This window comes from Brassica napus, chromosome C4 (assembly GCF_020379485.1).
Source record: "Brassica napus cultivar Da-Ae chromosome C4, Da-Ae, whole genome shotgun sequence".
In the NCBI taxonomy this organism is placed as follows: Eukaryota; Viridiplantae; Streptophyta; class Magnoliopsida; order Brassicales; family Brassicaceae; genus Brassica; species Brassica napus.
Window position 1 is genome coordinate 8,585,980 of NC_063447.1, and position 23,974 is coordinate 8,609,953.

General features: G+C 36.7%; 3 protein-coding genes and 2 pseudogenes across 6 annotated transcripts; 3 read left to right on the top strand and 2 right to left on the bottom strand.

Annotated features, from left to right (window-relative positions):
* The first annotated feature begins 161 nt into the window (after window positions 1-161).
* On the top strand, window positions 162-2,868 carry LOC106403000 (aspartic proteinase 36-like). Of its 2 annotated transcripts, XM_013843827.3 has the most exons (11): window positions 162-614; window positions 719-733; window positions 810-939; window positions 1,018-1,268; window positions 1,347-1,574; window positions 1,647-1,809; window positions 1,893-1,966; window positions 2,055-2,151; window positions 2,233-2,296; window positions 2,377-2,448; window positions 2,528-2,868. In XM_013843827.3, the coding sequence occupies exons 1-11, from the start codon at window positions 349-351 to the stop codon at window positions 2,680-2,682; spliced, it is 1,515 nt and encodes a 504-aa protein (XP_013699281.2). In that variant the 5' UTR covers window positions 162-348; the 3' UTR covers window positions 2,683-2,868. The 2 variants fall into 2 exon arrangements, with proteins under 2 accessions (XP_013699281.2, XP_013699282.2); XM_013843828.3 differs by lacking the exon at window positions 719-733 and having other exon boundaries at window positions 164-614.
* Window positions 2,869-3,890: 1,022 nt separating this feature from the next.
* Window positions 3,891-5,075, bottom strand: LOC125585477 (polyubiquitin). Of its 2 annotated transcripts, none has more exons than XM_048754596.1 (2): window positions 4,818-5,075; window positions 3,891-4,582 (listed from the first exon to the last, which is right to left on the bottom strand). In XM_048754596.1, exon 2 carries the CDS (start codon window positions 4,580-4,582, stop codon window positions 4,118-4,120), a length of 465 nt encoding a protein of 154 aa, XP_048610553.1. In that variant the 5' UTR covers window positions 4,818-5,075; the 3' UTR covers window positions 3,891-4,117. The 2 variants fall into 2 exon arrangements, with proteins under 2 accessions (XP_048610553.1, XP_048610554.1); XM_048754597.1 differs by having other exon boundaries at window positions 4,672-4,871.
* Window positions 5,076-14,055: 8,980 nt separating this feature from the next.
* LOC106414080 (protein CHUP1, chloroplastic) lies at window positions 14,056-15,883 on the bottom strand. Its single transcript, XM_013854792.3, has 2 exons — window positions 14,714-15,883; window positions 14,056-14,644 (listed from the first exon to the last, which is right to left on the bottom strand). Exons 1-2 carry the CDS (start codon window positions 15,452-15,454, stop codon window positions 14,189-14,191), a joined length of 1,197 nt encoding a protein of 398 aa, XP_013710246.2. The 5' UTR covers window positions 15,455-15,883; the 3' UTR covers window positions 14,056-14,188.
* A 1,269-nt stretch (window positions 15,884-17,152) lies between these two features.
* On the top strand, window positions 17,153-23,275 carry LOC106414202 (annotated as a pseudogene). Its single transcript, XR_007322742.1, has 6 exons — window positions 17,153-17,880; window positions 17,943-18,121; window positions 18,200-19,057; window positions 19,610-19,708; window positions 20,069-20,141; window positions 20,621-23,275. The product of XR_007322742.1 is annotated as a late embryogenesis abundant protein ECP63-like (transcript).
* LOC125585478 lies at window positions 19,624-20,145 on the top strand (annotated as a pseudogene).
* Window positions 23,276-23,974: the final 699 nt, after the last annotated feature.

Here is a 23,974-nt window from a genome sequence, read left to right on the forward strand (position 1 = left end):
AGTTACTTAGTTATGTACCCTACCCAATCTACCAATCGTTAATTTATAAAAATAGTTAAACAAGATCCAAAACCGAACAAAAAACCAAACCAAACCGAAACTAAACCGATAATTTCGGATTTATATATATTTCTCTTTTATGTCCCTCAACAATCTCCGCTAAAACATTTTTAAAGAACGTCTCTCTCTCTTTCTTACTTTCTTTTTCTCTCTCTGACAGTTCTTTCTTGTTTTCTTGTCTCCCCCTCGACTCGAGAGTCTCGATGCGAAGAATCGAGCAATTGTGTCGCTCTTTCTAACTTTTGTCTCGTATCGAGAACACAACCAGAACCCCAACGAGCTACTTGAATGCCTATCTTTCACTCCTTAACGCTGATGTTGTTAGCAGTTGCGGTGGCCTTCGCGGCGGCGATCACTGCCTTCGCCTCGCCTCTCAAGATTCTACCTTTACAAAGGGCTTTCCCCTTAGACGAGCCAGCAGAGCTGAGCGAGCTCAGGGCGCGCGACAGTGTCCGCCACGCGCGAATCTTACTAAACAGAGGCGGTCGCCAGAGCTCAATCGGCGGCGTCGTGAACTTCCCAGTCCAAGGCTCCTCCGATCCTTTCCTCGTCGGGTAATCACTAAAGGAGTTTCCTTTTTTAGAAAGCAGTCCACTTTCTTTGGTTCGTTCATGATTTGATTTAAAGAAAGAATCGTTTTCTTCTTTGTGTGTTGCAGCTCGAAGGCGACTATGTAAATGTCAAACATTTTGCAGTCTCTCTATTAAATGGATTTTTATGTGATATATAAATAATGTTTTATTGGTTAGGCTTTATTTCACAAAGGTGAAACTGGGTTCTCCTCCTACAGAGTTCAACGTTCAGATTGATACTGGAAGCGACATCTTGTGGGTTACTTGTGGCTCTTGCTCTAACTGCCCTCGCTCCAGTGGACTTGGAGTAAGTTAGTTGGTTCTACACTTACTTGTGTGGATGATCAAAAGGCTTATTCTTTGTCTTTGTGTTTTTTTTTAACAGATTGAGCTTCATTTCTTTGACGCTCCTGGCTCCTTGACTGCCTCCTCCCTCACTTGTTCGGATCCCATTTGTTCTTCAGCTTTTCAGACAACAGCTGCTCAGTGCTCCGAGAATAATAACCAGTGTGGCTACTCGTTTCGTTACGGCGATGGAAGTGGGACTTCCGGTTACTACATGAGTGACACGTTCTATTTTGACGCTGTTTTGGGAGTGTCTTTGGTTGCAAACTCATCTGCTCCCATTGTCTTCGGGTGAGGGATCTTTTTTTTTTCTTCTTATCAAAGTGTTTGAATCAGAGTGTTAAGGTTTGTAACATGTTTCTCAAACAGATGTAGTACCTACCAGTCTGGCGACTTGACGAAGTCAGACAAAGCGGTGGATGGGATCTTTGGTTTTGGCAGGGGGAAGTTGTCTGTTGTCTCTCAGCTATCTTCACGAGGGATTACGCCTCCTGTGTTTTCTCATTGCTTGAAGGGGGATGGTAGTGGAGGTGGTGTCTTTGTCCTTGGCGAGATATTGGTCCCAGGGATGGTTTACAGTCCTCTTGTCCCATCACAGTAAGCTCTCACTAACCACTTCATTGTATTATGCTGTCAGAAGCTGATAAGAATGTGTGTTTTCATCTACAGGTCTCACTATAACTTAAATCTCCTGAGCATTAGCGTTAACGGAGAGATGCTTCCCATAGATGCGGTGGCGTTTGAGACTTCGAACACACGTGGTACTATTGTTGACACGGGAACCACTTTGACGTATCTGGTGAAAGAGGCTTATGATCCCTTTCTCAGTGCTGTAAGTTTTGTGACTTATCTGGTGATTATGAGAATCTTTCTTTCAAATCAATGATGTCGTTGTTGTACTTGTATCATCTGCAGATATCAAGCAGCGTGTCGCAGTTGGTAACACCGATCATGTCTAATGGAGAGCAGTGCTATTTGGTCTCCACTAGGTATGCCTTTGCAATGTTCAAATCCTTTTCTTTTATAGGTCAAAGTTAATAGAGATTTCTCTTGGTTTTTTGGGGTGTGTTGTTGCAGCATAAATAACATGTTTCCTCCGGTTAGTCTCAATTTTGCTGGTGGTGCATCAATGATGTTGAGACCTCAGGATTACTTATTTCATTATGGTTTCTATGTAAGCTCTTCTACTAGTAGCACTGAAACCTTTCTGCTTCAATATGTGTAATCTATTAACTTAGTCTCTTATATCTGTCAGGATGGTGCGTCGATGTGGTGCATTGGATTTTCCCAAGCTCTTGAAGAACAGAATATTTTAGGAGGTCAGGCATTGAACTTTATAGAATTCATTATTTCCCAACAGTGTGTTTGTTTATATACCAATCCTGTTTTGTTTTTGCAGATCTTGTCCTTAAAGATAAAGTCTTTGTGTATGATCTTGCTCGGCAACGGATTGGATGGGCCGAGTATGATTGTAAGTAAAAAAAAAAAAACTTTACTAAAGTCATCTGTTATCTTCATCTAAACTTCATAAACTTGATTTGTTTGAACAGGTTCAATGTCTGTGAATGTATCGGTAACTTCAGGAAAGGATATAGTAAACTCAGGGCAACCATGCTTGATGATCTCAAGAAAGGACATGCTTTTGAAATTTTTCTCCAGCGTCTTATTGGCTCTACTTCTTTGTACTTTCTTTACCTTAACGTAAAATTTATAGTTTCAAGTTTTTTTTTGTGGTTTTGTTTTAGAGTAGGGCATGCCTGATTCTTTTGGCCATTCACACATCTCTCTCTCTCTGTTGTAGTTAAGTAGTGTCTTTTTAATTGTAGATAGCTCTACTTGTGGCTTTTAGTGGTTTATTTTATTCTCTGTTTAATATAGGCTTTTTATGTCAGTTCCATTGCATAAATCAATTTTCATGACATTGAAAGCTATTGCAAGAGAGACTGTTTCATTTACACGCTAGAACAAGATCTTCTTGGGTGAAACATCTGTTCTTCCTCAGGCTCCACCGTCAAAGAGTGCCTTCCGAAACATCTTTCCTCTAACTTTGTTGATCTTCACTTCTCGTTTCCTTTAACCCATCTCTTTAGCTTCTTCATCAGCCTCTTCTTCCTTGAAGTTTCATGATGATGATCATCATCATTATGGTTAGTCTCTTCATGATGCTCATGATCAGCTACTACTCTTGCAAGTTTTTATTTGGAGAAAATGCTACTTCCTCATAATTGGTTTCATTTGTCATCATCACCTTGTGCCTCAAACAAGCATTGCTCCATCTCAGGTCCATCTCAGGTTAATCACTTCCTTCACTCCATTAGCAACATCCTTCTTCAAATCCACACACTCTTCTAACACCCTTCTATAATCTTCTTCACTCACCATCTTCACAAAAGCAAAAAAAAAGGCCAATCAACATAATAGAATCATTAGATTTGAACACGGTATAATTGCATCCCTCTTCTCATAAGCTTCCTTGCTTGCCCCTCAAGAAACCAGTTTGAGAAACACAATCACCAAATCTTGGCTGTGTTCTTCCTGCATTGCCAAAAGTTCTCTACGGAGGAAACCTAACTGAGATTTCTCAAGACTCAACATGGTTTTATGCTCCATAAGCAAGACTTCTTAGATCTTTCATGTTACAATAACGTTCGAAACGCAACATGGTTTTATGCAGAAGAAGTTACCTCGTTATCTTCTTTCCGAGACACGAACCTGGCCAAAATCAAACCAGTTGCTGATAACAAGAGCAACACCAACTTCCAGAATCACAGGCTTCATAACTCCTCCTCCTCCTCCTCCTCCTTCTCTTGGACCTGAACCATCCATCTGTTATTATACGTTTATACTCCAAAAGCTTTCAAAATTCTCACTAGTAATGTTTCCTTCTTTTGATTATATGATCGAAGCTCAGAGTTGATAATGCACTTAGGATTATTATTTAACCTTCAAACATAAAGGGACATTACGAGCCCAACCGAAAGGTTCACAACGAAAAGAAAATAAAGAAAAAAACATAAAATGAAACAAACATTGACACAGACGATCCATTTTTGCAGAAGCAAACAGAGATCACCTCCCAAAGTGCATTAATAAAAGCTCAAAGAACACCACTTTTTGACCACACACACAGATCAACAAGCTCAGAAGCTTCCACCACGAAGACGAAGCACAAGATGGAGCGTAGACTCCTTTTGGATGTTGTAGTCCGCAAGAGTGCGACCATCCTCGAGCTGTTTCCCAGCGAAGATGAGTCTCTGCTGGTCTGGTGGGATCCCTTCCTTGTCCTGAATCTTCGCCTTGACATTGTCTATTGTGTCTGAGCTCTCAACCTCCAAAGTGATGGTTTTGCCGGTGAGGGTCTTGACAAAAATCTGCATACCACCGCGGAGACGAAGCACGAGATGGAGCGTAGACTCCTTTTGGATGTTGTAGTCAGCGAGCGTGCGTCCATCCTCGAGCTGTTTCCCAGCGAAGATGAGTCTCTGCTGGTCTGGTGGGATCCCTTCCTTGTCCTGAATCTTCGCCTTGACATTGTCGATCGTGTCAGAGCTCTCAACCTCGAGAGTAATGGTCTTGCCGGTGAGAGTTTTCACGAAAATTTGCATCTGCACACAAGAAAACACGAATTAATCAATCAATCAATCAAGACTAGAATCGTACAATCAAAAACTACAGCGAATAAAGAAAGATCAACCGTCGTTTTCTCCAGACGATTCACAACTGATAACAAAGAAACCCCAAATCGATTATCCAAGGATTCGATACTCTTTACCAAAACAGAAGACGAGACGAAAAATCAAAGAGCAAATTGAAATCAAAAGCTTTAGTTGAAGAATATACCTTGAACGAGAGAGAGAGAGAGACGTAAGAGCTAGCGACTTAGGGTTTCCTAGGGATGATTTCGATTTATTAGATTCGTCGCAAGAAGATCTTTCTTTATATAAAGCCGAGGTTGTTAAGAAAATGTTAAATATCAATTTGAGAAAATCTATTCAAATTAAAATTAGCATTTAAAATAATTAGACACGCGGCAATTTCTACCACCCTTCGTTTCATGAAGACCGACTCAACTAGATGACCTTTCAACCACGGCAACACACACAAATAATATCTTTCCTTTTCGTTTTTTATATTTACTTATTTCTACCAGTTTCTTTCTATTTAGTTACAAAAAATAAAGTCTAATAGTATATCTTCTTATTTATAATATTAACATTGTTGTAAAACAATAGATTTAGAGATGATTGTTTCTATGTTTTTATTAATCATAATATGGGTTTCTTTATATAAGGATTACAAGTAGAGCTGTTCAATATGATAAAACCGAAATAGACAATATGGTTTGGTTTTGGTATATACCATATAAACCAAATGGATATAATTTTATAAAAACCGTTGGATTTGGATATGGTTTGGTATATAACCGATTAAACCGAATAAACCGAACAAAACCGATTAAAAGTAGAAATATGTAAATATGTATCTATTTTATAACAATACATGAAAATCTATTTGTTACATATAAGTTAAATTTGTGTTAATAACTATTACCATAATTGTATAGTAATAAAGAACCTTAATTTTTAAAACACTTAAACTATAATTAAATAACAATACATCGCAATTCAGACATCTTATTTTCTAAGTCTTCTTTTGATCTTTTAGCCTTATTTTAGTCTTCACTAAATTAATATGAAGATTATAAATTTGATAGACAATAATTAATGAAAAATTTTCACAACTTTTTTCTTATCTGTAAACAAACAGAGTTTCGTGTTCGATTGAAAAAGCATGACTTTAATGAACACTAAATATAGAAGAGTGGAAAAACTTTTCTTTCATGTTTCTGTTTTGTTTCATTTTCTTATTTTCAAAATTTGAAGCTTTGATTTTATTTATAGATTTGATTATTTTATTTGATGGTAGAAGCATTTTTACTTTTTTGTTCATTAATTTGAACATGTAATATATTTTTAATAAAATTCATATAATATGATCTTAAACTAAATAATTATGTTTTTTGGTATAAAACCGAATAAACCGAAAACCGACGGTATATAAGCCGAAACGAACCGAAGTAAATATGGATTTAGAATGGTAGTTATATTTTACTAACCGAAATACCGAAAACCGAAAAAAACCGAACCTAAACCGAACCGATATCCGGATCGAACACCTCTAATTACAAGTCATAGAAAAGGAAAGTATCCAAAAACCTAAACCAACAAGGATTATGAAAACTACTAATACATAATAATGGAAATATAACAATTACAAGGAAAAAGAAATAGGGTTTCTTTTTCTCTAAAGCTTGTGGCCGCCTCTCTCTCTCTTCTAAGGCATGCGGCTGCCTCTCTCTCCTCTCTCTAGGGTTGGGCCGTGCGGCTGCCTATCTCTCCTCTCTCTAGGGTTGGGCCGTCTCTCTCTCTAAGTGTATGGACCGGTTATGGACCAGGCCGGTTATGGATATCCATCAATTGATTTATAACTCTCCCTTGGATGCCATAACCATTCAGGGATTGTAATACGCTTAATGTTGCCTCATTAAAACCTTATCAGGAAAACCCAGTGGGACAAAACCATGATGAAGAAAAAAGAGTAAAACACGTACTGCTCCCCCTGATGTGAACCTCAGTGTAGGTTCTTTAGTCTACGCATCTGATGCGTGATCTTTCCTGGACGTGCAGGAAGGGAGTAATCAAATCGGCCAAGTTTATTACTGAACCGTAATTGGACCATTTTGATCTTTCCGGTCTTTTTTCATGTCTTCTGATATCGTGTGTACATGGTTGATGTCGACCACTCAATACTTTGGTCAGACATGTAGGACTATGGTCCTCGACCAAAAACATCCTCACGGATACTCTCTTTGGCTATCGACTATGCACTAATCTGATCGATGATCATAACTTGTCTCATGAGTGTCCAAGATCATGACTTGATCAATGATCATTGTTGTAATGAATTTTACAATCTTATCTAACTATGGCACTGTGGCCAAATACACTCATGAATCTCACATGTGGTCATCGATCTCTATTGCCTTAGGCAATGCCATATTCGTTTTTCATTGCAGTCATATCCTTATATTGATGTCGTCTCATGACCCCTGTTGCTGTGGATCATATCACACAATGAATATATATTAGGTCATGGACTTCGATCACACATTCTTATGGACTGCAACCTATTGGTATCCGATCGAGAAGGATATATTAAATGTCTCCTGTCAGCCTCACAGCAGCATCAGACTGTTCTGCTATGCCGGATCCTTATCTAAGGGATCTGATGTTGGATTGGTCTATCCGGAGAACATGCTATCCGAGGTAGCAAGCTGAGGCAATCCGAATTACCTTTCTTTGGGCTGATCTTTCTTTTCCACTAGCCCGTACTACAATCTAGTCGGTTCATGCTAGTGTCACAGATCCGTATAAACCTTTTAACCTCTCTTTAGGTTGGTTTAGTATAAACACAAGGAATTCGAATTTCTTTATTAGTTTACATATGGACTGAACTTGATCGTTCTTATAGAACTCCTTTACAAGTATTATATACTATATGCAGCTGCTTTGTTTCAGTCCATGAACAGCTTAGGAACAATGTTTTCCTTTATCCAGTGATCCATATGTTGCTTACTACATCTTTATATGTCAATCTAATTTCTTCCTTATGACCAGACCTTTGACAATTTCGAAATTGTGTAGCAGCAGCATCCACCACATAGGAGTTTATCTCCTTATAATATGTTCCATGGTCTCTGTGAGTATCCTTGTGTAACAAGCTATGATCGAATGTTGTTAGTAAGAAACATGAACACCTTTAGACCTCGTGATCACGTACCATATCTCACGGTTTCTTTTCCCTCACAAGACCCATCTATTTCACCGGTTTATATCAGATGGCGTTTCTGTATATATGTATGTGGCCAATACGCTATCTTTCTCTATAGATACTTTAAACCCCACGTTTATCTTTTCAATATAATCTTTATTCTTTATGAGTACTCTTTCATGGGTTCTGATCCTCGTTTATATCTTTATGTTCAAGTGCTACTCTCTTATGTACAAATATATCTTTATGTGTCGACACTTATATATGGTTCCATTGTGTTCCATACATGATCTAATCGATTTGAGATTTCATTATCCAGGACCTTTGTTACCTAGTAGCTTGGCGTCCCAAACTACATGGTTTGGTACCTTAGATGTTTAGCTGTGCAGCCTTTTCTCAATGTCTGGTCTGGTTTCCTTATGACCTTGGATTTGTATTCTATGCACCTTTCTCTTTCCGAGGTTCCTTATCTTATGGAACACTTTGGTCTATCTTGTATAGACTATATAGCAACTTGACTGTGTCTCTTTCTAGGACATCTGATTTCGTTTGGTGCTAAGCTGGTTATGACTTAGTCATTCTTTTCTTTTCTTTTCGGGTCAGTGTCTGGCATCTTGATTAGCTAGCTATGTATAATCTTTTCTTTCTTTGGACGTCTATAATTCTGATCTGAGGATCTTTGCCAAGACAATGATGGTTGATATCATTTTGTTTCTTATCATTCTTTACTCTTTACCAGCTTATAGCTTTCTCTTTTTAATGTTGGATAGTCGGATTCATTGATCATACAATCCGTGTACCTGGCCACTTTCTGATCACCCATATTTGGCTCAAGGTCTCTTAGAAGTCATGGGAGAAAGTCATACTCTTATCCAACATATATTCCAATCCTCTTCTGAGGTTCCATTTTAGACGGCACCTATGTCTGTGGTGGTTTATTCAAAGTCTCTTAAGATGGTGTATGTCTGGTTTATGACCCATATTCAATCTGAGATGAGAATATCTATGCTCACTTATATGGCCTGATATATTTTCACTTTATATACATGTAAATCCATGATGTCCCTAAGCTTTAGGATGGATGTCCGATCCTTATAGGTAATGGACTGCACGGCCAAGCCGTTTATATCATGGTCATAGACCATGGTTCACGAATTTGTAGTATTGATCATGTATAACGGGTTTATCCTTTCTCCCCCTCATGAACATACTATAATTTCGTGATGCTTAGGACAATAAAGCCTAATGAGTTTCCCTTTGTGTACATGTTTCACAACGTGAGATCTTATGGGATAACTCTTTGTGCCTTCTCAGTATCAATCTTTGCATCAAGTTTAGACTAGGATGGCTAATCTGGTCTTGCCATAAAGTGTATAATTTTCGTGGGATATATCAGTATGACCACCACAGCTCTTGCCTCTTATCATACTGATCTGTAGCATAGTTTTGATCAGTAGATTACATAGGTATAGTCTTGACCACTTTCTTAAAGGGTCTTAGGCGTTTTCTTTCTTTCTTAAATCTGAAGGAACTTGTTTCCTTTTGCCCATTGTTTCTATTTGGAAACCATATTAACTCAATGGGTCATATATTCTTGGGTGTATATAATGCCCTTTAGGCAATGCCTTAGCCATAGATTACTTACTAGGCTACTATACCATACCATAATGCCTTGTAGGCGATTTCTTTATCAATCATTCACATTATCAAGTAAGATCAGGCAAGATATAATAGTAATGAACTCAAATCAATTCTATTATTATATATAAAATCGTGAATGACAATTAGGTTTAAAGCAAAACACAAATCAAAGACTTAAAACACAATTAGCATATGGAGATCTTTCTTTAGTCAATAGACATGCCGGCCACACCATCAGTTACATTGGACACGGCTGCCTTGGATTCATCCTGATCCCTATCAGTCTTATTTGCTTCAGGATATCTCATCTCACTATTTCTTTTTAGCAACTGATTACTCTGCTCAGTTAGTAATAGGCATGAGAGAAGATCATTATAGGTGGTGAAACCTTTTTCTCTATGGATATGTTGTAACAATATATCCCTTGGATCGGTTGTGAGGAAGGTCTTTTCCAGTAAATCCTCCTCTGTTACCACTTCACCACATAGTCTCAGTTTGTAAACGATTTTGGACAAAGTAAAATGATATTCATCCACAGACTCAAAGTCCTGGAATCTGAGACTCATCCATTCATGCCTGACCTTTGGTAATAACACCATTGTATATCTAGATTTTAATTTTGTCCAAAGGCCACGAGGATTCTCAATATTTAGGTACTGATTTCTTAGATCCTCAGTGAGATGATGGTGCATAATTGTTATGGCCCTATACTTTTCACTTTCAGTTGCATAATTACTCTGAATGATACTCCTTCCGAGTCCTCTTGATTTCAGGACAACTGAAGTGTTCATTGCCTATTCTAGATAATTTTCTCCAGAGGGATTTAGAATGGCATAATCCAAAGGCTCAAATCTCGGCATATGAAACCATATTATCAATCAATTCATGATTTAGGATGCAACCAATTCAAAATAATCAGTGCATATAAGTCTCTCGACCAAAACACTTTACTACTCGATCATGGTGCGAAACAAGTCGAGAATGCTAGGTCTATATGTGATGCTTAGGCCACACGGCCATGTAATGTGATACAATGATCCTAGAGATCGGTTCATGAGATATGCAAGCAAGGTCACACGTTCATATATGGTGTCTCTCTAGGCCACACGACCAAGCTATGATGCATTAAGCCACATAGCTTTCAATCACATGATGCAAACAATGTGATCTATCAAGGGCACAAGGCCGCGAGTATGAACAATGCATCGGAATGGTTAGGGCACACGGCCGTTCGGTATGGTTCATAGAAAAATCACACGGCCACAAGCAAACAAGGATAATCAATTTGGATGCATTCAATCTTATCATTCAGTTGCATATTAATTAGGGTTTTACCTATTTCAAGGCTGGTAATATGCGGCTAGGATTTAGAGTTTCAGAATCAAATAATCTAGCAACCTAACTCTCATGCAATATGTAATCAATCCTAAACGGGTGGTTTCTATCAGTTCATGATTCAGTCAAAACAAACAAACAAACCAATCAGCCAAGTAGTAGAACAAGCCACACGGCTATTTAGTTCAATTCAACATCATCCCTAGAATTAGATCTAAGTTCAATTGCAATCAATCAGTAGTGATCAGGTTCGGATATGGATGCAACAAGGCCACACGGCCACGGATGATGATCTAGAACAATTTAACCTAGAATGTATTAAGGCCACACGGCCACAATCTATTTCAAAGTGATAAAAACTAGATCATTAGGGTTTTAACCAAATCAAGCAATTTAGATTCAGGTTTAAACAATCCTAATCAATATTTTCTAGGTGATCAAACAAAAAATTAAGTTTCAAATCAAAATTAAAACCGATTTCCAATTTAGGGTTTTAGGGATTTCGAAACTTTGATCTTTGATCAAAGGGTTTTGATTTGAGATTCAAGACCTTTAAGGTTATGATTTTAATTGATCAATGGATCAATCTCGATTTTGGTTTAGGGGATCAGACTTATTCGAGCTCCGATTTACTCTTTTAGGGTTTGATCTATTATCCTAGGGTTTTATCTTTAGAGATTAGTTTTTAGGGTTTCAATCTTTACAAACAATCCAAATTCAATTCTCATGTTCTTAGAATTAGGGTTACCTTTTGTTTGCAGATTGTAGAAACCGGACCACCAAGAGAACCTCGAACGGACGCGAGCTGCCGGGTCGCGAGCTGGCTGATCGGGGACCGTGAGCTGTAGCTGTCCGGGATGCAAGCTGAGAATGGATGGAGCTGAGGCTGTGTTCGTCTAGTATCATAAACACCTTAGGGCTGAGGCTGATCGGATGAACACGAGCTGGAACGCTTGCAAGAACATATTAGGGTTCGTCGGGTTAGGGTTCAAGGTCGCCGGCTAGGTTTTAGGTTTAAGAGTTTTTTGATTTGCTCAGTGAGTTTAGAGACTCGTGTTGATATCGTGTTGTAAAACAATAAATTTAGAGCTGAATGTTTCTATGTTTTTATTAATCATAATATGGGTTCCTTTATATAAGAATTACAAGTCATAGAAAAGGAAAGTATCCAAAAACCTAAACCAACAAGGATTAGGAAAACTACTAATACATAATAATAGAAAGATAACAATTACAAGGAAAATGAAATAGAGTTTTCTTTTCTCTAAAGCTTATGGCCGCCTCTCTCTCTCTCTCTCCTCTAAGGTATGCGGCCACCTCTCTCTTCTCTCTCTAGAGTTGGGCCGTCTCTCTCTCTAAGTGTATGGACCGGTTATGGACCGAGCCGATTATGGACATCCATCAATTGATTTATAACAAACATATCAATATTTGGTATATAAGATTCTCATCTACTTTGATTTTCTATTAAAAATAGAACTTATCTACCATTGACCAAAAAAACTAATTTGTTATAATTATTTGATCCAAAAAAAAACTTGCACCTGCTCTTAGGAAATACAGTTAAGAACGTTAGATTCATCAATAATAATAATCCCCGACTATATTTGCGAAGTGATTTTGCCACATGTCCTCTCTACAATCAATTTCACAAAACAAATATGACATGGCTACTGAAATTGATGACATGGCTTCCGGAAAATTATGACATGAATAATTTCATTTAATGTTGATTTATATTTTTGGCAAACTTATTAGAATATGGTAATAATTCATATATTACATTTAATATTGATATTTCTTTTTGGTAAACTTTTCTTAAATATGGTAATAGCTCATACATCATCTATAAAATAAATATATTCATATACAACATTTCAAATTTGGAAATACTATTATTTTTGTATAATTATATAATTTGTATTACTAAAGCTTTCAAAAATTTCTACAATTTTGTAAAAATTTAAATATCTAATCGTAAGATCATTAGTTTTTTATATACCTACAAATTTTATAAATATTGTTTAGAATAAAATTTTGATAATTATACAATGTTATATCATTTTTATTAGTTTTATACAAATTTATTTAATATATATCAAATATATATTAAATATTAGTAAGAAAATAGTAAAATCTATCATATTTAATGAAATTTATTTTTAAATATAAGTTAGATTTAAAAAATTTCTTATTGCACATGGTGCAGGAAAACACCTAGTATATACTATTATTTTTGAAGTTGTTTTTCGCATTCAAGCTTTCACGTTAAAAGTTAGAATGGCTAAATACGATGTTATTCTTAATGAATAATTTATATTTTATATAATTAACCATTAAACATGAATTAATTATAATAAAAACATTCAAAAAGTTAAAAAAAAACGTTATTTTGACAAAAACAATCCATGTCTATTGTATTATTATCCAAGCTAATATTATTTTTTTCAGTATATAAATTTTTGAACGTATATTTCTTGACTTAAAAATTTGTATTCTCAATCAAAAAATCATTAAATAGTCTCGATAATTATAAACTTATATATTAGTGATGTTTTGAAAAACATAATTGAAGATCTTGATAAATAATAAAAATTAAAAAAGAAAAAACAGAACCAAAATTGTATGTAAAGAGATTTCTAAATGATTTACACAACATGACTGTTTCTAATTATTATAAAAGAAACATTAATTATAAAAATATATTTATCAAATACAATAAAACTAAATATTAATGCAGCTAATTATATTATAGGGCAATCAAAATTTTATGACAATCAAAATCACTCATTATGATAATTTCTGAAAAACATTGGCAAAGAATTCAAATATTTATTTATAATATTATTGGCGAAGTGATTTTTTCGCTCTCAAGATATAAGTTAAAGCGTTTAAATTTTGATTACCATGAATAAATAATTAGATTTTTTAATATATAATTACTCATAAATTAAAAGAAAATTTCATTAATTTGATAATAATCATTATCTAAAAATATTCTATATTATGTTATCCAAAAACATTTACATCATAATATTTTAAAAATAAATATAAATCCATGTATGTAGTTTTATGTATATATGAATGTTTTTGAGTTTATTTTACGTATTAAAAAATATTTTATTAAATTAAAAAACTTTATACTATATAAAAATTTAATATTTAATTAATTATTAAATATTTCAAAAGCATGAATATAATTTATTCTAATGGTTTTTAACTTGATAATATATCTATTTATAATTTTTTGTAAAATTATTAATCACGTAAGTGCAGACAAAACACCTGGTAATAATAATAAACCAATTTTGTTTTTTCTTTACAAACAGGTTATATTTTGGTAAGGCCTAAAGTGTAGTCTTCATGACATTGAAAGCTTTTATTGTGAAACAAGACTGTTTCATTTACACGCTAGAACAAGATCTTCTTGAGTGAAACATCTGTTCATCCTCAGGTTCCACGGTTAAAGAGTGTCTTCCGAAACATCTTTCCTCTAACTTTGTTGATCTTCCCTTCTCGTTTCCTTCAACCCATCTCTTTAGCTTCTTCATCAGCCTCTTCCTCCTTGAAGTTTCATGATGATGATCATCATTATGGTTAGTCTCTTCATGATGCTCATGATCAGCTACTACTGTCAATGCAAGAGCATCCGCTTGTTCCTCCATTTCCAAGTACTCTTGCAAGTTTCTATTTGGAGAAAATGTTACTTCCTCATAATTGGTTTCATTTCTCATCACCTTGTGTCTCAAACAAGCATTGCTCCATCTCAGGTTAATCACTTCACTGACTCCGTTAGCATGATCTTTCTTCAAATCCTCATACTCTTCTAACACCTTTTTATAATCTTCTACATTTACCATCTTCACAAAACCAAAAAGGATCCAATCAACATAAAAGTAAAGGATTAGGATCTCAAAATCATTACTTACCTCTGATGACTTCAGGGACACTTCTTCCTTCTCCTCTTGCAACACATCAACCCTAGCTTTCAGATCTTTCACTTCACCTTCAAGCTCCTTCACAACGCTGTTCTTCATCTCTAACTCATCAAGACACTTCAATAGCTCTTTCTCCACGCTAGTACTCCTCATGCTCTTCTCTTTTAGAACACGGTATAATTGCTTTCCTCTTCTCCTAAGCTTCTTTGCTCGCCCCTCAAGAAACCAGTTCTCTGATCTCAGCTCTTGGATCTCTCCCACCAGTTTGAGAAACACAATCACCAAATCTTGGCCCCTCTTATATTCTTCCTCCATCCCTGAAAGTTCTCTACGAAGGAAGTCTAACTGAGTTTTCTCAAGACTCAACATGCTTTTATGCTCCATAAGCATGACTTCTTGTTCCTTCATGTTACAATAACGTTCGAAACGTAGCTCCATCTCGTATTCCTTCCTCTGAAGCTCCTCGAGTCTGGATCTTAATCCTAGAATCTCCTGCTGCTGTTGGTGATCACCTCGGATCTCTGTCTCCTCTTCTTGTTCTCCATCGTTTCTTCTGCTAGATGATGAAGTAGACTCTTGATTTCTTGCGGAAGAAGTCACCTCATTTTCTTCTTTTCGAGACACGAACCTGGCCAAGAACAAACCAGTTGCTGATAACACAAGAGCAACACCAACTTTCAGAATCACAGGCTTCATAGCTCCTCCTCCTTCTCTTGGACCTGAACCATCCATTTTATTAATACTTTTATGAATCCCAAAGCTTTCTTTCTTACTAAAAGTGTTTCCTCGTTTTGATAATATGATCGAAGCTCAGAGTAAAGAATTGATTGATGGATCTTGTAAGGCTTTGATCAGATCATAATGGTTTTTATACGAGAAACGGTCTTTCTTTTATTATTAACTTTACTACATATACTTTTGGTTGTGGAGGAGACATGTCTTGTAAGATTATTCGTTTCCTTTGGGGTGTACCTTTTGTTTCCTTTTAATTAGTTTTCTTTAAGTAAATGAGATTAGTTGCTTCTTGACCATTGCTTGCTTTACTCGCTTGGGCATCTGATTCTCCACTTACAAGACACACGTTTATACTCCCTCGCACGTAGGAACCTACCTATATGGCTATATCTGTATGTTAATACAGTTGAGTTATGTGTGCATGCATGCTATGCTGTTTTCTTTTCTTTTATGTCAAAAATTATTTTACTATTTAAATATGTAGTGTTTGAAAAACCAAAACCAAATCAAAATAAAATAACCAGTAAAAACAAATTCCATTTGAAAAAGTTAGAACTTTTACTAACAGATCAGCTGATGAATTTTCTTCATACGGATTACGGAACATAACTCGAATCAAAACCAAGAAGTATTGTCTTGTTAAGGTTAACTAAAATCAAAACCAAGAAGTATATAAAGTTGATCATATAACCCAAAACTAAAGTTTGATGTGGGTAATCCACGGTTTAGTTAAGTTTCAAAAAAAAAAAAAATCCACGGTTTAGTTTATATTTAATTTGAGTATAAATGATAAGTTATCATATGCAAAACGTGACTGATTTAGATGAGTTGAGATCAATTACGCGTCATGCATGGTGTTGTCGGAGAAATAAGAAAAAGGAGTGACGTTTATAAAATAGAGACGTTCACACATTAGAGCACTTTTTAACGTGATTGGTTTATGTGATTAATATAACACTAGTCTATGTGCGAACACAACTAATGTGAATGTGATTAGCTTGTTAACGAAAAGTTAACGTGATAAATTAAGATCTTCAATATATAGCGTAGTCTCTGTCAATAACATGCTAACCTGAATCAAGTAAAAAATATGTGTAGATCGGATCCCCATAGTAAAGAGAATCAACTTAAAATATGGGTCAAAAATATCTTTATAAAGTTTTAGGTGAACAAATGTGAATTAGTTAACTTTGTAAAACAATTATTTTGTCCGACCTTGCTGGATCGCTTGGGGCTACTAGCAGAAAATTCATACTTTTAACTGCCTTAACGCAAATGCAACTATCTCGTTAAGTTTCCTCAACTAGCTGTTGTTTTTAGAGTGGTTCTAAAACTTTTTTACTCAAGCACGGTTTAATTTACATCAACCTTTGATTAAGCTAGAGTTATCCTTGTTAGTAATTTTAAATCTCATCAAGTTAATAGCTTCACATCAACATTTAGCATACATTTCTCGAGCAACTAATTAAAATTATCTTAAAATGTTGATACAGCCAAGTCAACCGGCCAATTACCATCATGCATGAAAGGACCACGTGTCGTGGTACATCAAGAGAGGATAAAAACGATCTACTTAAGATACGTGTCGCACGAAAGACTACCTGGCAGCTCCTACGTCTGCCTATCTACCACGTGGGGTCTCCACAGAAACAGAGCATTTACTATAAGAAGCAACAAAAAGCACTGTAACTGCACTATCACAAACCCGTAACTCTTGTTTCACGAATACTCAAGGAATTGAGCAGAGCATTGACGTCCGAGAAACAACTAAAAGCGGAGAGAGCTGAGGTGGCAGCGAGGCTAGCAGCTGAAGACTTGCATGACATTAACAAACACCATCGCGATAACGTCACGATGTATAAGGTAACGGAGAGAACAGTTGAACATCCACGAGAGCAGGAGAGGCCAGGAGTGATAGGATCGGTCTTCAGGGCTGTTAAAGAAAATTACGAGCACGCTAGGGATGCCGTTGTCGGAAAAAGCCACGACGTGGCCGAGTCGACCAGAGAAGGAGCTCAAATAGCCTCAGAGAAAGCGGCTGGAGCTAAAGATGCAACCCTTGAGAAGGCAAAAGACACGGCGGATTATACAGCCGAGAAGGCAAGAGAGGCTAAAGATAAGACGGCCGAGAAGATTGGTGAGTATAAAGACTATACAGTGGATAAGGCAGTAGAGGCTAAGGAGAAGGCGGCGGAGAAGGCAAAGGAGACTGCCAACTATACAGCCGACAAGGCCAAAGAGGCGAAGGACAAGACTGCTGAGAAGGTGGGCGAATATAAGGATTACACGGTGGAGAAGGCTATTGAAGCAAAGGATAAGACAGCAGAGAAGGCCGGAGAGTATAAGGACTACACGGTGGAGAAGGCCGCTGAAGGGAAAGATGCTGGAGTGAGTAAGCTTGGAGAGTTAAGGATAGTGCCAAGGTAATGATTTTTTGGGACGTTACATTGTGTTTTTTCATGATGTTAAATGTTTGATGATATAGGAAAAAATGGAGGAAGCTGGAGAAGAAGCGAGACGAAAGATGGAGGAGATGAGATTGGAAGGTAAAGAACTCAAAGACGAAGCTAGAGACAAAGCACGAGAGGGGTCTCAAAAGACCAAGGAGAGTGCTGAGCTAGCAGCTGAAAGAGCTCACGAGACAAAAGATTCAGCTGTGGTTAGGTATATATATAGTATAAGGAAGTGACATTCATTTGATGTTTTGACGTTAGTTTATTGTTTGTATCTTTGACGTCATAGGGGAAATGAAGCGAAGGGGACTATATTTGGTACATTAGAGAATGTGACAGAGGCTATAAAGAACAAACTGACTATGCCGTCAGACATTGTAGAGGAAACACGTGTGGCACGTGAACGTGGAAGCACGGCGAGGACCGTGGTTGAAGTCACAGTCGAAGATACAAAACCTAGTAAGGTGGCGACTACCCTGAAGGCGTCTGATCGGATGACCGATCCGACATTCAACGAAATCGAAGTTGAAGATACAAAACCTGGTAAGGTGGCGGCTACCCTGAAGGCGTCGGATCAGATGACCGGTCAAACATTCAACGACGTTGGACGGATGGATTATTAGTTTCGGAAAGAGACAGCTTTTGGGCCTGTGTCGGGCCTTTAAAAATATACTTTTTGGGCCTTTGTTTTGGATGGATATGATGTAGCAAATATAGTGCGCTGATATTTTCTCGACTAAGTTTTTAATTTCCCTGCTTGGTTACGGAAGTGAATCTTCGTTGTGATCGTTATAGGGGTTTCTTAAGAGAGGTTTTAGTCTTAAAGAAAGATTTAATTAAATCAAAACAAAAATAAAATTCGGTTACCGATCCTTAAGGAAGTATTTTGGAGACTGATTATTAAGAGGGCTTTTACCCCACGTGTCAGCTTTCCATTGTAAATATATTTTTTTCTCTCTTTTTCTTTTCTTTTGTTTCTCTCGTCTTCTTCTACTATGATGAGAAGCAACCGCTGCGATTTGTGCTTTCTGGACGCATGTCCGCTCCGACCAAGGTCTCTGATTATATCCGATAACAGTAAAACCCTTGACGCAGTTTCTTCTCTTCGCTTTGAAGAACAGAGAACGTCGTTCATCGCATCGTACATGTAAGTTCTTAATCTTTATTGTTGATTGAAATTCTTATAGATTGGAAAATGACGAGGAAGACTGAGGAACGGTTTGAGTTTATGTTTATTGCTGATTGAGTTCTTATTGTTGATTGAGGAAGACTGAGGAACAGTTTGAATTCTTATTGTTGATTGAGGAAGATTGAGTTCTTATTGTTGATTGAGGAAGACTGAGGAACGGTTTGAATTTTTATTGTTGATTGAGTTTATGTTTTTGCTACAATAACGAACTTAGATTAGAACTTATAATCTAATCTTTAAGAATAATTACTTCATAGCTTTGAACCTTAGGAATGTGTCAAAAAGACAGACTATTCCAGCTTTGATGTCTCTGTCCAATTTTGATTTCTCTATTCAGTACGTGAGACTCTGGAGTTAGGAACAATACCATCTCGTAGATCTCGAATTCTTAGGTGTTTTTTGTTATATTTGTATCACGTTTTTTAGTAGGATTTGCGTGGTAAATTTTGAAACTTGGATTATGTGTGTTTCCGCCATATTTGTAATCTCTGTGTTTTTTTTTGGTTGTAGGGATTCGATCAAATATGAACTGGGTTCAACGAAAAATCTACCTTTACAATGTCACGTTCGGGCTCTACATGCTTGATTGGTGGGAGCGATACCTCTTCAGTATCCTTTTTTTCCTCCGTTCTATCGCTTGATATATCTGGTCTTTTGCTGAAATTTTGGTGTCTAGTTTGAGAATGATGATACTCTTCGATCGTTAGGAAGATATGCAAGTTTTGATTTTTAAACAGAAATAAATGGTGCCAATGCCACTGAGTTTCTTTCACTCGTGTTGTTGTCTTAAGCAAATGTGTCTGTTCATTCTTATGATGGCATTAAAGAGTTTTTTTGCTGAATAGTGTTTTTGAGATTAAATTGATACATTTTGGTGGGGTATTAATGTTAAATTTTGGAAATTTTTTACAAGGACATGAGATCTCTGCTTTCGCATCTTCTTTGGCTTTCCTCAACTCTTCTTTTCAGATGGTTTGGTGGTAGTCTTGATGTGGTTCGTAGCATACAACGGTACACGCTAGTTTTCTGAACTCTTCAAGAGGTAACAAGTTATGCACAGCCCACCTCTATGTTGTTTAGTTTTGCTTAGCGCTTCGTGTAAGCTATCTTAATTACAAGTTAATTTTTTTTTAAGAAACCCAAACTAAGAAACTACCATTGTAGCACAATAATTAGGTGATTCTTAACTAAGATCTTTAACTAAAATTTAATAGTTAAATAGTCATTAAAGTGTATTTAAGAAACCTTATGAGTTTCTAAGAGCATCATTAACCCACAACAACCCCACTTAGGGTCTCTTAGTGATTATTTTAGTATTTAAATGTAATCAAGAAGTTTAGCTAAGAAACACTTTGATTTTGTGCTTCAATGGGAGTCTCTTATTTAAGAGTTTTTAATTTCTTTCATTCTATGATTGAAACCTTATGATCCAAGCAAATTACATCAACAACACGTCCATTAATTCTAGACACTAAAGCACATTGTCACTTGACTAAAGCACATTGTCACTTGACTATATAGGAATGAAAGATAAGATGCCTGGTAAAGGACCTCCCCTTCTTAGCGCAGAAGAAGATGGTTGCATAGCAGGAGATGGAGGGCCCATCGATAACGAGGCCATTGATTGTGATGTCTTTTGCTTCTTACGTGATCCTGAAACGGCTGGACTCGGAGCATTATCATGAACCATCTGAGGAACATTGTTACCCTTTCTCCATTCCTTGACATGATTTTAAATTAACATCATTAGCTCCAATTAGTTGAAGAAAAAATATCAAAAACAGACCTTATTCGCCTGATCATTTCATCGGCATTAACCCTTGATAAGAGCTCCATGTGTTCCTCATCAGACCCCCGAAGTTCTTTTCTGAGTTCAGTGATCAAACTTTCTTTCTCCTGAATATTTTTTTTATCTCTTAGATGGTTAAGTGAGAGGACGTCATAAACGTCGAATTAGAGCCCATGAAAGCGTGAGAATGAGATTCTTGATTGGTAAGAATAGAAGAACCCTGCAGACATTTGTAAACATTGTGTTATTAATGTTCATACCATAAGCTAAACCATGCTAACACTCCATCCTCTAACCAATCTAGACAAAATGATGGTAAGATTTCATTCTCTATATAAAGCTTCTCCATTTCATCAACCATCCCAATCTCGTTGTTTGTGATCAAAGAAACATAAGCACATAAGCAAAAAATCTAATCCCACATGAACTAACCAACCAACCATAACAAACATTGCTTCATACATATGCTGAAACAACCAAAACAAGTTATGTTCCAAGGCCAACAATTACACAAGTATACAGAGAGATGCCACAACACTTACCCAAAGGTACCCATTACTCTAGTAGTTATAAAGCTTTTATCAGCGCCAAGCAGCTTCGCAAAGGAGAAAGTCAGAGATCTTAGAATTGAATTTGTCATCAATCAGAATGTTGCTAGACTTTATGTCTCTATGCACCACTTTTGGCTCAAGCTCGTGTAGGTAAGCAAGCCTGCATCACACCACACCACCCAATCACCTCAGATGAAGAGAAGATAAAACAAAATAAATAAATAAAGCTGTCACAAGGACTTATGTTTTGGCTGTTCCTATAAGAATCAAGTGATTAAACGAGCCTGATCTGCTGCTATCACCATTCTTACTACTACTACTGCTGCTACCCCTTTCTCAGGGTCTTTATCACCAAACTTCTCACTAATAGAGGGATATCCATTGGCCTCTCCGTTGGTTGATGAAACCTCGTCAACTCTAATCTCTTTGATCTCTTCCTAAACCTTTGCTTTATCCACCTGAAAAGGACAAAGAACCAAAGAGTTTAGAACTCAAGAACACTCAACAATCTTTTGTAAACAAAGAAGAGGCAATCAGAGTAACCAAAGCCGAGAGAAACTCAAAAGCTTATACCAAAAGATGGAGCCATATCCGATTATAAAGTTCAAATTGGAAAGGAACAAGTAAAAAAGACAAGAACTTGAACAGAGACTAAAGGAGAAATCAGATTCATACAAACAAGCATTGTGTCTAAATCCCAGAGTTTCAGTTCTCAGACCACTCGCCAGGTAAACTTTAAGCTGGAAAGAAAACTAACCATATATCTAACACCAATTCAGATCGGAATCAGGTTCGGGATGGCCTTGTGGATTCATCATGGAAGAGAGACAGAGAGGAAGAGATAGAGAAGAAGAGATGTAGAGGAAGAGAAGAGACAAGACTTCCAATTTTTTTTTCATACCGACACGTGTTCTAAGACACGGCTCTTCACGCCCTAATTAAGAGACGTCTCCTGTGATAATTATATTTTTTCTTTCTTTTTTAAATTACAATTAAATTAATCCTGCTCTCAAGAGGATTAGCTGTCATGTTGAACAACTCGAGTCGACAATTACGACATAGTCTTTCTATTTTTAGCTTAACCAAACAAATGGTTGCCTTAAAGTTTGGGTTATAGACTTCTTGATACCGTAACCGGACATAAGATCACAACACGCCACTAAGTAACATACTGTATCGTCTATACTAGATTTAACAATAATAAAGGCTCGTTTTGGTACAAGATGGAAAGAATGTTTCACGTGTATGTTAGTTATAATCCACAAATTAAAGTAGTATAATAACAACTTTAGAACTATGTCGCCAAAAATAGTCGGTGCATTTGAATTTATTGACGTCCAAAACTACTTATTAACAGATTTGTGGGATTTGAGGTATTGACGACGAGATGAGATCTTTGTTTGGATCCGAAGATTTATAACCACTTGATTCATTTTGATTGGTGTTACATAAAAAGACATATGTGGAGCCAATGAAGGTACGGTTGTCTTGTTGCTGAAGGTGGGCACGGCCACATGGTTTCGATTAGCCCTTGATCTCGTTGATCAATCACCAGTCACTGACGTCTGTTTTGTTTCTTTTCTATCTGCTTATGGAGCATGCATATATATCAAGCCGGTAACATTCATTTCACTGGTTTATTTGTTTTTATTAATTCCAGTTGTCAAAAAAAAATCCAGTTGTTTACTAGATTTATAGTTTTATTCTGTACATACTACATACAATGGATGGAAACGTTAGAGAAAAATAATTCAATAGATCACTATCAAATTCTCGGTTGTAAATGCATTGAACATTTTTATTTATCCCATGAAAGAGAATTGTTTGTATGGTTCAGAACAAGAGTGTTGGGTACCTCCTAGATGGAGAGAACCAAGTGGGCATGAGACATAATAATAATTCTCATGACCCTTTGCACTGTAGACTCACAATAATAGAGTTTAGAGAGAGAGACAAAAGAGAGAAAGAAGAGAGAAAGATGAGAAAACTCGTCAGGCTATTTCAAGACTGATTTTGGAGGATCAACCGGAACTTGATTGGGCTGATATTTTGTGGGAGGCTTTTTCAGTCAGTGGGTTAGAGATTCACCGAAGGGATTTAGATTTCAACGGTTGGATCTTCTGTTGTCTGGGTTTTAGTGAAGCTGGTCGTCACAGTTCTTCAGCGGGACAGTCTTGGGTGTTTGGTAAATCCGACGGTGAGATCTTCTCTTCTTGAGCTGAAATTTGGCGGAGGTATTGTTGACTTGTTTATCTTGGATTTTTACGGTTGGATTAGTCTCTGGATGCCGGAATTCTTGTGAACTGAGGTCGTTTGGTTGCTGCCGGTTTTTGAAGCTTTGTGTTGCTCTCTTGTTGTTGTTTGTGTTGGAGATAGCTCTTTGTAGCTAGACTCTCTGTTCTGTTCAGGCTGTTGAACAGGGAGGACGTGGTTGTATTCATACCATTTATATAGTAGATTTTTTGAGTGGACTACGGTCCCGTGGTTTTTTCTTCTCACATCGAGGAGGTTTTCCACGTAAAAATTGTGTGTCTC